Source organism: Thunnus maccoyii, chromosome 10 (genome assembly GCF_910596095.1).
Source record: "Thunnus maccoyii chromosome 10, fThuMac1.1, whole genome shotgun sequence".
In the NCBI taxonomy this organism is placed as follows: domain Eukaryota; kingdom Metazoa; phylum Chordata; class Actinopteri; order Scombriformes; family Scombridae; genus Thunnus; species Thunnus maccoyii.
In genome coordinates this window covers 17,707,957-17,721,855 of record NC_056542.1, presented here as the reverse complement: position 1 = coordinate 17,721,855, position 13,899 = coordinate 17,707,957, and the positions used below count along the sequence as shown (strand labels likewise).

Here is a 13,899-nt window from a genome sequence, read left to right as displayed (position 1 = left end):
TATTCAGGTTTTTACTTGAATTTGTCACCCTGTTGCTGCTGAATGAACAAACAAACATGTGTGCCTTTTTTTTTTTTTTTGATTTGTTTGTCTGTCCGTACTCACATATCCAAAATTCTGTGCTCCTCTTGGGACTCCAGCTATCAGCTCTGGGAAACATGAAAACAAAGAAAGACTCAAATTAGCATGTGGGTATGTGTGAGGAAGACTTATAAAGAAAGAAGGGGCTCAACAGAGGTTTGTCAAACCCATAAATTCCCTACCTAGCCCACCCTGTCAGAACAGCCGAGCGTTGCTGAGAACACACTGAGTGATTGGGTGCTCAGGCTCTGCTCATGTATTGATTGATGAGTGTGGTGCCGTGAACACGTAGGGACAATCTGAGGGACCCACCAAGAGAGAGAAGACAGAGTTCCCCTACTTCCTGCCCTCAATCTCTTCCCAACGGACTCAACCACGAGCCTATAAACCAGTACGTCCCAGCTCCATCTTCACTTAGAACTTCCAGTTACGACCAGTTCTCCAGTCTGAAGAGGGCTTGGGGAACAAGACCGCAAACAAGCTTCGTACCACAACACAACACACCAACTGGCATGTGTAACCTCTTAAGGCTCGCTTTAAGACTCTCTGACATGTGTTGTGCCCGAGGGGGTTCAGGGCCTTTGCAGGGTTGGTATGGGGGTATGTAAACGCAAGGTTGTCCCGTAAAGATCCCACTAAATGGTGATTATCAGAGAGACTCTGATAGACAGGAAATTATGAATGGAAGTTCTTAAGGATGAAATGACATGGGGTGATGGGGGTGTCGTGCTTGTGACAAAGAAGCAGAACAGAGTGGTTGTTTGAAGAGAAAGCAATAAAAAATGGTTTATAAAGGATGTGGTTGGGCAAAATTTTGTTTTCCTCACATTGTCTTCAATACAAGAGCTGCTTTTTGTTCAAATTGCTTGTGTTTCTTCTCTTGTGTTATTGACAAAGCGATGGCATGTTATATATGTGTCCCACTGAAAATGAGCTTCCCAGTTGCCACAGTTGAAGCTTGCAAGGAGATGTGAATCAAAATGCTACACTGCTGGCAACTCACTACAGTGTGAATATAGGGTAACTAACAAAAATAAAATGATATGCAGTACTTTTCTAATAATCATAACTTTTATTAATTTACTGTGGCCTTCTGTTATTCTTTGAGTACTCCGTTGACAAGTGATTTAAAGATGAACTCAAAGGCACTTTTCCCCATCTGCACGTTTTTTTTAATAACATGATGCTGAGTGGCATGCCTGTGTCTCTTTCCACCTATTATATCATATCCAGAACAGACTCTGGACCCACTCGAGACCTGAAGAGGTCTGTGGAGTCTGCCACTAATCATTCTAATCAGTCGAAAATGGCGGAGAGGAAATCCCAATATCAGTGCTTCCCAAAGTCCTGTCCCTTCAGGGTCGTGACCCAGACATACAGAGACGGTTCTCATTACTGCCTCTGAGTTCAGATCCAGACACTGTCACCCAGCTGTCCACTCGTTATCGCTCAACCCCTTGTTGTGTTCCTGGTGTCCAGACTTGAGAGTGTACAGAGAGCACAGAGACTGCAGACACACAGTATGTTTCAGACGGCATTGCACGGTGGCTGTTGATGTTGTTAGTGCAATGAGGGATTCCTCTGGTGCTGCATGTGGTTAGTTGTAATGAATTGTTGGCTTTCTCACCTTGTTCAGAGTCTCCTGTAAACTCTCCAACTGCCACAGAATAACCTAAAGAGAAATCAGATGCACATGAAGACATATGGGTGACATTAACTGTGCACACAATGCTCTGTGTGTGTGCAATGTATGTATTGTTATGATTATTGTTTAGTGACGATTATGTCAACATGGTTGTGAGTATGAGTGTTTGTGTGTGTGTGTGTGTATGTGTTACCAAGGTAACTGTCGTCGTGTGTGTCTTCAGCAGCAACTGTGTGTTTCTCTCCTGGAACTCGTCTCAGCACTGCCTTCAAAGAGTAGCCGTTCAGTATCTCGGCTATCCCCGCTGTCATCACCTGACCTGCACACACGCACACACACAGATAGATAGATAGAGAAAAACAAACAACCAGGGTGAGAGAGTCACATCTGTTCTTGGACAGCGGGACAGCGGTTTCAGCTCGGGCCTCATGGAGGGAGCACTGCTGCGCTCTGCTACAGAAAACCTGCTGGAGCTGGACCACGCTACATGAGAGATGCACAGAGCCGACAAAACATCGAAAGTCTTCCCCCGAGGAAAGCTAAAACACATCGTTAGCAGGGAAATAGCTAGAAAAAATCCTTCCTTAAAAAGTCTCAAGAAAACATCTGTCTTCTCTGCAGTGAGGATTGTGAATTATAGGTGTGCACACACAAACAACATCCTTTCCCTGCTGTTGAACAAGAGGTCAAACAAACAAATGATTTTATCTACGGCCGCCCTCAACCTTTCATAAATCCTCCTTAATGTGTGTGTGCGTGTGTGTGCTGACAGCGAGGAAAATGTGCCCTCTTAACCCTCCCTCCAGCTCCTCTGCCAACCCCTCCCTCTCCTCCTCCTCTGACACTGTGCTATGAGTTTATCTCTCAGAATAACACATCACTATATCAACTCATTAACAAAACCTTTATTTGATTCATGAGACACCAGGTTACAAAAGGTTTACACAGATGTGTAAGTCACTGCTGCTAATTTGAAGTGTCCTTTACACTCAGAGATAATGTCTTTGTATATAAAAGGGATTCTTATGATGACTCAGGCTGAAGGCTGAAGATAATCGTTGTATATTAGAGGCCATAAAGTCCGGGCTGAGTGCTTTTATAAACATTCGGAGGAAGTCTTTTAACTGGAGGCAGCCAGCCTTGCCACGCTGAGGGCACAGAGAGAGGGAGCCATCCATTAGGCTGTCTGTGATGCCTGTCTTGTATGTGGTCTTGTATGCTGGAGCATTCATTATTTAACCATATGTAACAACAGAACCACTGCCAAACAATAACCCTGAGTCATAAAAATATGTGTAGCAGTTTTGAAATATACTGTACATCGCTAAGAAACTTATGTCTTTCTCTGTTTCTATCTGGCCTCTCTTTTGCTCCATCTTTCTTTTCTAAATAAATGAAGTGCAGCAGAGTGACATATCATGGGTTATGAAAAAAGGAAATTGATCAGTAGTCAAGTCAAGTCCAGTCAAGTCAAGTCAATTTTATTTATATTTTCAATCACAACAGAAGTTATCTCAGGGCACTTTTCACATAGAGCAGGTCTTGACCGTACTCTTTAATTTACAGAGACCCAACATTCCTCCATGAGCAAGCACAGTAACTGTTCTTGCTCCTTACAAACAGCTGCAGAACAAAGTTTTCTCTAAATTAGGATAAGTGAGGAGGAAAGGAGGGAAAAGATAGGGACGCACACACAAACTCACATACACCTGGAGTCGGGGGAGTAGCGCTTCACTTCGACAACTGAACCCTGACACACTCTAGCTGTGTCTACGTCTATTAAGACACTTCATCCCTCTGCTTAGACTAGCCCTGCACATGCAGCAAGCCAACTGACCTCGCTTTTATCAAAGATCCATCTTTCTTCTTTCTGTGTCTGACTCTTTAATTTACTCCCTCACTTCTCATCTTTCTCTCTCCCTGGTGCAGCATGTTTCTATCATCTCTTTAACAATCCGCTATCACTCCCACTGTCCTCCCTGCTTTCTTTCTTTATCAGTCTTTAAAGTCTCCCCACCTTTCCTCTGTCCTTCTCGACCCTGTAGCCTGCCCATGTGCCTCTTCCTCCCCTTGAAGCTTTTCCAAGCCCCTCTGCGCTTTATCATGGGGCAGAGGGGCAGTTCCTCCACACTCCATTACCCCCCGATCAGCTCATTACAGAGCCCAAACACCCACTTCCTGTTACACTGTTACAGACATGAAGTAAAGAAGCAAGGCAGGGAAAAAAGGAGATGAAAAGAGGCAAAGAAAGAGAAAGAGAGACTTTTCTTTCCACTTTCTCCTGAGTAAGACTCGAGTGATGAAACTGAAGATCTGGCAAGCGTTTCAGGGTACGTATGTGTATGTGGGCTGTTTTGACTGTTAAACTCATCTCTATTCTTTTCTCTCATTTGAACACCTTCCCATCTATGAACTCATTGCACAAGACTGACCAAAGCTTTACACACTGTTACCTTGCCAGTAAAAGCTGCCAGGTCCTCCCACCACCAACGTTCCTTCCTGGAATAAATACAATTAGTTAGGGTCAGTCATGTGAAAGAAATTTGTCAGTGAATTTGCGCATGTGAGTTTTTGTGTGAGACTAGAGGGATATGTAACATGTGTGTGGCTGCGTGTGCACACATATGATTCCTGCTGTCATGCCTGTTGACATCCTGTGGAGAATGACAGCTTCCTGTACAGGAGGGTAGAGTTGGACCATGAGACAGAGGTCAAAGCTCACATTGACTATACAGTGAAAGAATGTGTATCTGAGCATGTTTAGTCTATTGTGTTAAGAGGCGATGGGTCATATCGGGAGTGGAGGCTCCTCTAGGGACAAACGTGCTCTCATCTTCCCCACATCTATAAATCTCTGAAGGGAGCCTTGTGTTTGAAGAAACTTCTCTGCTTGTACTTTGAGAGGGGGACATGATGTGTGCAGGGGGTTGTCTCAGTGATAATGTACGATTGTTGCTATGATTTTACCTTGGTGAAATCCACACTGAAGCCAGCCTGGCAGAACCCCTGTCCCTCTGGATCTGGGTCATCTGAAAACCACACAAAGCACACACTGAAACATGTCTTTAAAACATTAGAACCAGCATTTAAATTGTCTTAAATTTAGGAAAAAATAAGTTTTCTAGAGCAAAGTACTCAGCTAACAGTGCAGAGACCATTACATCTTACAGATGAATCAATTTTACGACAAAAAAGAAGAAAATGAAGAAAAACTTTATATAGTTTATATAATTATGTAGAACAACAGAGGTGTGTTTTTGTTTAAATTACTGTACCTAACTGTGCATGAACACACAAAACTCATGTGCACACAATGAATTGTTCTCCATTTCAGAGGCACCCCGAGGTGAAGCTTAATGATGTGTAACTACACACGTGCATGTATAAACAGAGTGTGAGTTATAGCATGTAGTCAGAGTGGTTGTAGATACAAAGAGCAAAAAAGTTAATGAACGCAGAAAAAACTGACTTAGACACGTGATAAAAAACACTGCAGCATTATTTCCCCCTTGAGAACAATTGAGTTTACAATGTGATTACACTCGTCTTGATTAGTCAGTACTGGCATAAACAACAAAATACAGATCTTTAAACAAGTAATGGCTAGAGGGAGAGTAAGCGTGTGTGTGTGTGTGAACAGTGAGGGATTTTTATGCAGAGCGGATGATGGAGCAGACGATAAGGGCTGTGTTTGATCTGCTGTTTATGATGTGCCACCTGATAGCCTCCATTTCTCCTTATCGTACTAAGCTGGTGCCTCATATCACTGTAGAGGGTGAGAAGGGTCGCAGGAGGAAAGTGGGAGATAAAGCAAATGTGGAGATGTGTAGGGTGGGGGTTGGGTGGGGGGTAGGGTTAGGGGGCCAGGCAGGAAAATCCCATGGATCCCATTTACAGTAGTGATGACAGAAAAAAAGAGTGCTAGAGAAAGAAACAGATAAACTGTCAGAGAGACAGATTACTTTCCTGTTGCTGTGGCAGCTTGTAAAACATAAGAAATCAATCTACTCACAGTCAGTTCACCCAAATTACAAAAATACAAATTTTCCCACCTTCCCCAGCAGTGCAGACAGCTTTTTTTAATTTCATTCGAGATTTCTGCTGCTTGTGAATACAATGGAGATAAACTGAATTTGGTTTATTTGCTCACAGACTAATCCTTCAGTAGAGAAAAGTTACTATGAAAACTGTTCACTGTGAGTTCTCTGGATCTTTCTAAATAACATGGACACAGTTTCTGGAAAGATATGTTTCAGTTTGAACTTTTAAAGCAAATTTTTCAGTGCCGTGAGAGAAACAAATTCAATTTAGTTCTATTGTATTGGGATAGAGGCAGAAATGTCAGAGAGAAATATGTCACAACCTATAGACATTACAGTTTATTGGCTGACATAAAAATCTATGCACAGTATTTAAATCTTATGCCGTATTATGGCATATTACACTGATGGAAGTAATATCAGGACACGGTCTTTGAAGGCAAAACAAAGTCTAAAATCTAACTTAATTTGAGTCCATACTAACAGTAGAGGGAGAAAAAGAAAACAAAGGAAGGGAAGGAGGATGAAAGGCAGTAAAACAGAGATGGAGACAGACGGAGACGAGGCTGCAGAGTGACTCACTGGTCCTGCAGGGTGAGTACTCTGCGTAGGCACTGAAGTTCTGGACGGCCACATAGCAGGTCCCCACAGGGTCTTTCTCCCCACTCAACTTCACTGTCCGCCAGTGGTAAAGAGGAGCACATGCCTGCACAACAAATTAAACCCTGATTCGAATTTTTTTTAAAATACTGAATCAAACAGCATCTAAAAATAGCCTTAAAAAAGAACGGGGGCAGAATTGTGTGATACCTTTAGAATTCAACTCACCACCACTTTTCCTTTGTGTGTCCTGACCGATGCTCCAAACCACTGGTGTGACTTAAACTCCAGAGGCTCTCTGGTGCCATTTACCTTTATCATTCTGTTATCTGGAGAGAAGGACAAACAGAGAGAGGAAGAGGCAAACACATAAACAAAAGAGAATGAAATAGACATTTCATAATGGTGCCAGTAAAAGCTGATATTGACTGTGGTAATGTGGATCCAGGCCTGTGTGGGTGGAAAGCATTTGTCCTTGATAAGCAAGAACAAAACAGCAACGTCTTAAAACGGAGCTATAACAAACATCAAAACACCATTTGCCCCCCAGAAACAGACATTTGTCAGGATACTGGAAGGTTTTTTTTTTTAGGTTAAAGCTTTTCCCATAAAATGTAACAACACTTAAGAGACTTGCTCACACACACAGACACACACTCATCCACATTAAAAGCATTTTCCGGCCGACTCAACAATAAAGTCTCATATTTGGTGAGAGTGTGTGTGTGTGCATGTGTGTCTTTGTAGATATTTTCCAGTGTTACTAAAGGCCAGCTGGGTCTTTTTAGAACCATGCAGACCCCTCCTCATTAAACACTTTTCTTTAGCACATGCATACACACACACACACACACACACACACACACACACCCAAACTCATGATCCCCTCCAGACTTACGCCTGGCGGAGTTAATAAAGTGCACACCTGCCTTTATGCATCTTTATGTGTGTGTGTGTGTGTGTGTATGTCCATATGTGTGCGCATGTATCCGTGTGTGTATCTGTCCACAGCTTATGTCGCGTACTACTGGACCCATCAGCCTAATATTTTTTGTGCACATTTATGGCTATATGCTCAAGAAGCTCTCATGGTTACAGTAATTCACAATATTTTATAAGACCATTCCCAAGTGGGTAACTCCGGGTCTGGAAAAGTGAGGCCAATGTGGAAGTGACTTAAACCTATATTCTCTCTAATGGCCATCAGGGGCAGACTTCACTGGCCCCCAAAAGAAGTCTGATTGTGTGGAAGTAAATGACTCTACTTCCCACTTGATTTATTACCTCAGTAAACATTTTCCTAATGAGTTTATGGTCTCAATTGCTAGTTTCAAGTCTTCTTCAATACATCATGATGTTCATTTTGTAAATTATGTTTCCATTTAGAGTAAAATAGACGATAAAGCAGGATATGCTTTGGGGCATGGCTACATTGTGATTGACAAGTTGCTAGCATGACAACGTTGGTTAGGTAACATAACCATGGCGTAACCCAAGATTCACAGAGTAGGCGTAGCCATAGCCGTAGCTGTCGTTATTTCAGTTTGTTTTCAGTTTGTGAAAGTTAATTGTAACATTTCGGTCGCCTAAAAAAGTCTTGTTCAGCATTTGGTTTTAATAAAAGACCCTCTAAGGAGGTGGATGTTTAGTTTTTCCGGTAAGTACATTTTGTTTTAATAGTTTTACGCCTGTTTTTCAGTAGCAAAAAATAGCATTAGCATTATCACAGTTAACCATAGACTGTAAATGCACCGTGCTAACCAAGCTAGCAGATAGCGTTAGGGTCAGCTCCACCCTCTCGTCCAAATATTGTCACCTCTGGCTTCAAAATCCAAGATGGTGATGGTCAAAATTTGAACTCAGAGCTTCAAAACAGGAATCCACAAACCAATGGGTGATGTCACTGTGTCCATTATTTTTTTTTACAGTCTATGACCATTCCTTATGAGCCTATCGTAAAGCTTGGACTTTCGTCTTTTCAGCAGTCCTCACCATTTTTCGATACGATGCATTATAACATAGCAAGAGGTATTTCCAGCAACTGGCTAGGCTAAAAACAAGCTTACCTAGTCTGTCGCAGGCCACATTTTGGCCTTTGTTGTGTCTCAAAAACTGACATCCGTAGTTTGGTCACAACTTGAACCAGAGCATCTGCAGATTGATTCCATCTCCAATATGTTATGATCCACTAAAGTTAGGCATGATACGAGTTGAATAAATCCCCATTTTCGTTATCTTCGTCGCCATCTTGACTGTACACACCTGGTGAAGATGTACTCTTCTTGTGTTTTGCTGTTAATATTATTTTCTCTGAGGGAGTTCAAGGAATTTATCCGTATTTGTCACTCATCTTTCATTTGTTTCTGAATGCATTTTTTCCTGCCATATATGCCATATATATAGACCACATAATTTTGAATTGTATATGCTTACATTTTTATACAAATGGTTCTAATATCTAATGAAAGCTCTCTAGTACATCTTATAATGAAACCCATCATTACCATCAGCAGAATGATGGGGTCATGACTGAAAGGAAATAGTTTTTTAATCCCTGTATTTATGGAAAATTGTGGATGAAGGCAGTGAACGGGGAATATTCTAATTCACATGTCCAGCCCAGTGCTTGAGGCCACCAGCACAGGACTGGCTATTGTGTCACACTACCACATGTGGATGTGTGGTGCTACGTGAGTTAGAAGAGCAGTACTAGAGCGAGCATGCAATTGACTTTCTCTGAGGAAATTAAAGAGGCATTTAAAAAGAAATCTGGTTTATTTCTCTACATTGTTTCATGATTCATGCAGCTACACACCAGAACAGTGGAGTTGTATGCTGAATTTACCAGGTTTCTCCACTCAAATCATGGACATACAACCTATCACCAATCTGTTGCACTATCACCATATCAGCCTCCACCCCCACCTCCCCCCACTACACTGGCATGACTTGACAAGTCTGCCTTTTGTCACTGAAGCCATGCAAACACACAGGTACACACACACATAATCAGGCGCATGTGAAGCTGACGTGTGGATAATAACCAGTACAGTACACACAGATGTTCACCACTCATGCAGATTTTTTGTATGGTGTATTGTGCGCATGTGTGCCTCCTAGTCTGGTTTATACCTGTAATAATGGGTCTGCTGTAACTCTAGAAATATCCACCGTGGCTACTGTCATCAATCACCTTGTGCATATATCCACCCATTCTAGTGAATAGATACACACATAAGACTGCACACACACACACACACACACACACACACACACACACACACACACACACACACACACACACACACACACACACACACACACACACACATTTGCTTCTCTGTGTTTATTCCTCTGTCCCTCAAAACCTGAAATTAACCCCTAAACACTTAACGCTAAAACTAAACCCTTGGTTAGAAGTAACCCAGAATTAAGTTAAGGGAGGACCAAAAAAAAAATCTGCATGGAGCCTCGCTTTTCAGCACAAATCAGTTGAGGCAGAACACTGATTTGCATCAGCTGATCGGCTATCAGCTGTTTCATTCATGCTTCGGTATCAGAGACTCATTGATAAATTAGCTGATGGGCAACCAGCTGATTATGCGATCATCTATCCAATCATATTTATACATGAGTACACAGCGGGATTTAAGACATGATGGCTGGTGATGGCTTTTGATTTGTGCATCCACACAACTAACTACAAATTAATTCTTCCAAATTGTTGCTTCTCGGATTTGGGTTTGATTTTGGGGGCTTCCACGAAGAGCAAAGCCACTTCCACTAAATAAGTGACTAAAGGTCACTTCCTTCTCTATTACTCTTTTTTGGGTCCTCAATAAGATGATAGGAGTCCTCGCAATAAGAGAGAGAGAGAGAGAGACTGATGGAGAAAGAGAGAGAGACAAGGGGAGGGGAAAGGAGACAGGGATAAATTTTCAAGATCTAATAAAAAGCAGACCTCACCCAATCCCCCTTTCTTCCGAAGAACTAAATTCCCATGTGCATACAGTTTACCCCCCTCCCCTCTCTCTCTCTCTCTCGCTTTCTCACTTGTTCCCTCTTTTTACCTCTCTCCCTGTTGCGCACACACTCACCACTCATACAGAACAGTGTGCATCAGAGACATTAGATGCACAAAACAAAGGCTGCTTGGACCGTTACCATTGATGATAATATATTGAAAGCCATAATCAACATGATGGAGCAAGCAAACCCGACAGTCACCTCTTTGTTAGATGAAGTTGATGAGACCCATGTGTCTTATCTCTCTTTTTTATGCAACAACACATGTGCCAATTCATATACACACACATACCAGACACACCAGTTACGAAATTCAGTGGTTCCAAATGTTGTAACATTTAGCTTTAAAAGGATTAACTTTAGACCTGAACACTTGTTAAATTTCATCTCTGCAATTCACTAAAATACTCATATGACAACTCATAAAACAATGAAAATGTTGAGCAAAGTTATTCCTTTCCATGTCCTGTAAAAACACAGATCCTTTCAACAGGGGGTCTCAATGCCCAGTGGGGCCCCCAGCAGGACAATCATGAATTAATTTTGGTCACTGACATGAAAAAACAACATAAAAAAGCCTTCAGGTAACTCACTGGAATTGTCAAAAGGTATCTGTCTGCAGCTGTCAGGCTGTCCGGGCCAGGGGCAGTAGTAGACGGCCCCAGCCTCCACTATACCGGGCTGGGAGGTGTTCGCTTTAGGAGCCCCCACCAACACACTGATCCTGGTGGGCAAAAACAAAAAATAAAGTAAACCCAAGACATGCAGGAGAGTTTATAATGCAATATGCAAGGCAATGCACAGTTTGGCTCATTCATATCCTTTCTGTTTTAATTCTGTGCAGCAGTAACCTGAGTCATGCATGCTTCCTCTGTCCCGTCCCAGTATGATATACAGTGCAGCTACATAGATGAAGCCTCATTTAATTTAACTTACAAAATATTAAGCTGAATTCAATTTTATTCAGCTCAGATCGTTTCTCTCACAGTCTGGGGAGATTAAACTATACAGGTACAGTTGATAGGACATTAGATCATAACTCTTGAGGAGAAAACCTCAGTCATGATATTGCCACTCACGTGTTGCTGTCGGTGGTAGCTTGGTAGAAGTCCACAGAATAACCGAAATAACTTCCATCGGGTCCCCGGTAAACAGTAGGATGCTCTGCGTAAAGGTTAAAACTCCAAACTCCCGTTGGCGCCGACCAGAGCACCGACAGCACCCCGAGAATAAACATCCCAGCGGAGGAAACACAGTCCCATGCACGCTCCATCCCAAAGAGCAGCCAGCTGCGCACTATTCCCAAAATTGAGAGGGAAGACAGGGAGAGAGAGAGGGAGAGAGTTTCCTCCGTGCAGGTGAGGTAGGTTGTCCCGGGTTAAGTCCGCCAACTGTCACTGGACCACTGTGCTCTGCTGCGCTCCCCCCCAAAAATACTTCTCCTGACACCCTGAAACCACCAGGTCTGCCCAGAGCCTCCGCTACAAGACTACACAAACGCGCCCCCGCCCTCTGCACAAAACTTTACCCCCTACGACACACACACATACACACACACACACATACACACTAGAAGGCACAGACCACATCTGAGAGCGCAAAGGGGTTGGCGCGTCACCGCTCCTTTTATGGAACAGACAAATTTTCTGTGGCGAATTGGGGACTTCATCCTGAAACAATAAATAATATTAAAATGAGATTTACAACCGCCGTTTCAAATCAGTCCAGAAATAGTCTTTAGGTTGCACACTATGGCACAAGCAGATACCTGGCGAGTACGCACGCAAATGCAAAGAACTTAACTTCATAAATTAAACCACCACATTCATTTTATTTGTTCAACCATACGGTTAAAACAGGGCTGCGTTTCCTTCCGTCCAGAATAATCACTTGTAATTATGTCAGTAATTATTATGTCGGTTTACAGGAGAAATCTCTTGAGCTGTGCAAGTTTAGACAGTTTGGCCTGCTCACCATTTCACTCAACACCAGGCGATTTCCTCACCAAACCTCCGAGGTAACATACTTGCTGAAATTAATATCCTGCAATGAAAAACGGTCGTAAAGACAAGCCAGACCAGGCAGTTTATTATGCATATTTAGCTCAGTACACTTTTTTTTTTCTTATCAAAAGCTCATTCTGAGGAAGAGAGATGCCACTTCCAAGCAAACTCATAATCACCTGTTTATCAGCATGGGGAGTTTTGTTTTAATTAAACTCAGCTTTATGGGCACATTAGCGTTGAATTAAACACCCCTGCCTCACATTGTAGTAGAAGTGCAGTGGAGCAGTACTACGATCTGGCACTGGAGTATGTTTTCTGTCACAAGAATTGATAAGAGCCAGGTAAGAGAGTTTTGGACAAAGTGTATGAGAGGAACCCCGACCTTGACCTGCCAGATGGAGAGGTTTCAAACCTCAACGCCTTCTACCTGCCCTGTTGTCCTCCTTGAGCCTATTTCCATCCATCAATCCATCCTGTAATCTTGCCCCTTCCTTTATTGTTTCATGTAATTATTCAAACTTGGTTGTCTACACATTTTTGTGATCATTTTTGTGATTCAAGCGTGTATATGTGTGTGTATATGAGGAGGGTCTGTTCTTTCTCAGCTTTTTCTATGTAAATCTAAAATGAACAGATGAAAAAAAAACTGCTCTACAAAACATGAGCACATAGGAGCAGAGACAGATGTGTTCTGTTTTTTTCTTCTTACAGAGGAAGAAGAAAGATGGTGAGGATGATGGAGCGATGAGGCAGCAGACATGTTCCTGTTCTTTCCCCCACATTCGGCTGTGTTGTGATGCCATTCACCAGGTAGCTGGTCTTTTCAGTGTGCATTTCCATCTGTAATCATTTTCACTGCTGTCTTACATCCAATAAAATTCTCACAGATATCCAAATTTCCAAGAAAACACACATTTACTCACATACTGTTCAGGTTACGTCCTGTCAGCCTGCCATAGTGCGCAGATCACAGATTTACTGCAGGTCATTTTAGATTAATTACTGCACACACACACACACAGTAGTGGTTTATATTTTACACACTGTGCCCATGTTCCCCGTCTCTCTTTACAATCTCATAATAAGACTATTAAGCAGACTGTTAGGCCAGCATCATTTCTCCATTAGACACACACCCTGCCAATACTACAGTACTTCTGTGCACAGATGCACAGAGGAACAAGCATTATCTTTATGTGCATATTACACACACATGCATTAACGCTGAGTTAAGTACTGAAGATCTCATCCTGAATCAGGGCCAAGTATTTAGTGGTATCATGTTCTTCTCCTCTAACACTTGCCACAAAACAGTAGTCATATATCAGAAGTGATACCGTGGTTTTAGGATGCCTTATAAAAGCCAGTGTAGAAACTGTATGGCCTGTGATGAAAATGTTTCTTCTTTTGGTAAATATTTATGATGAGCAAACATTAACATACAGTCTTTATCTTTGTGTGTTTACAGAGAGGTACTTAACTCACCATCAATGTCTTTGAG

At 42.3% G+C, this 13,899-nt stretch overlaps 1 protein-coding gene across 2 annotated transcripts in view; it reads right to left on the bottom strand.

Moving 5' to 3' along the window:
* itga8 (integrin, alpha 8) overlaps positions 1 to 11,894 on the bottom strand; it is a 40,941-nt gene extending 29,047 nt beyond the window's left edge. Inside the window, exons 1-9 of one of the 2 annotated variants that reach the window (XM_042425181.1) lie at positions 11,472 to 11,894; positions 10,986 to 11,116; positions 6,595 to 6,695; positions 6,349 to 6,472; positions 4,694 to 4,755; positions 4,180 to 4,225; positions 1,920 to 2,045; positions 1,709 to 1,753; positions 106 to 149 (exon numbers count right to left, since the gene is read on the bottom strand). In XM_042425181.1, coding sequence (XP_042281115.1) covers positions 106 to 149; positions 1,709 to 1,753; positions 1,920 to 2,045; positions 4,180 to 4,225; positions 4,694 to 4,755; positions 6,349 to 6,472; positions 6,595 to 6,695; positions 10,986 to 11,116; positions 11,472 to 11,665 — 873 coding nt within the window. In that variant the 5' untranslated portion in view covers positions 11,666 to 11,894. Of the gene's footprint in view, positions 1 to 105; positions 150 to 1,708; positions 1,754 to 1,919; positions 2,046 to 4,179; positions 4,226 to 4,693; positions 4,756 to 6,348; positions 6,473 to 6,594; positions 6,696 to 8,432; positions 8,608 to 10,985; positions 11,117 to 11,471 lie in introns of those variants that run through there. The other variant, XM_042425182.1, reaches the window with a different exon arrangement.
* Between the last annotated feature and the right edge of the window lie 2,005 nt (positions 11,895 to 13,899).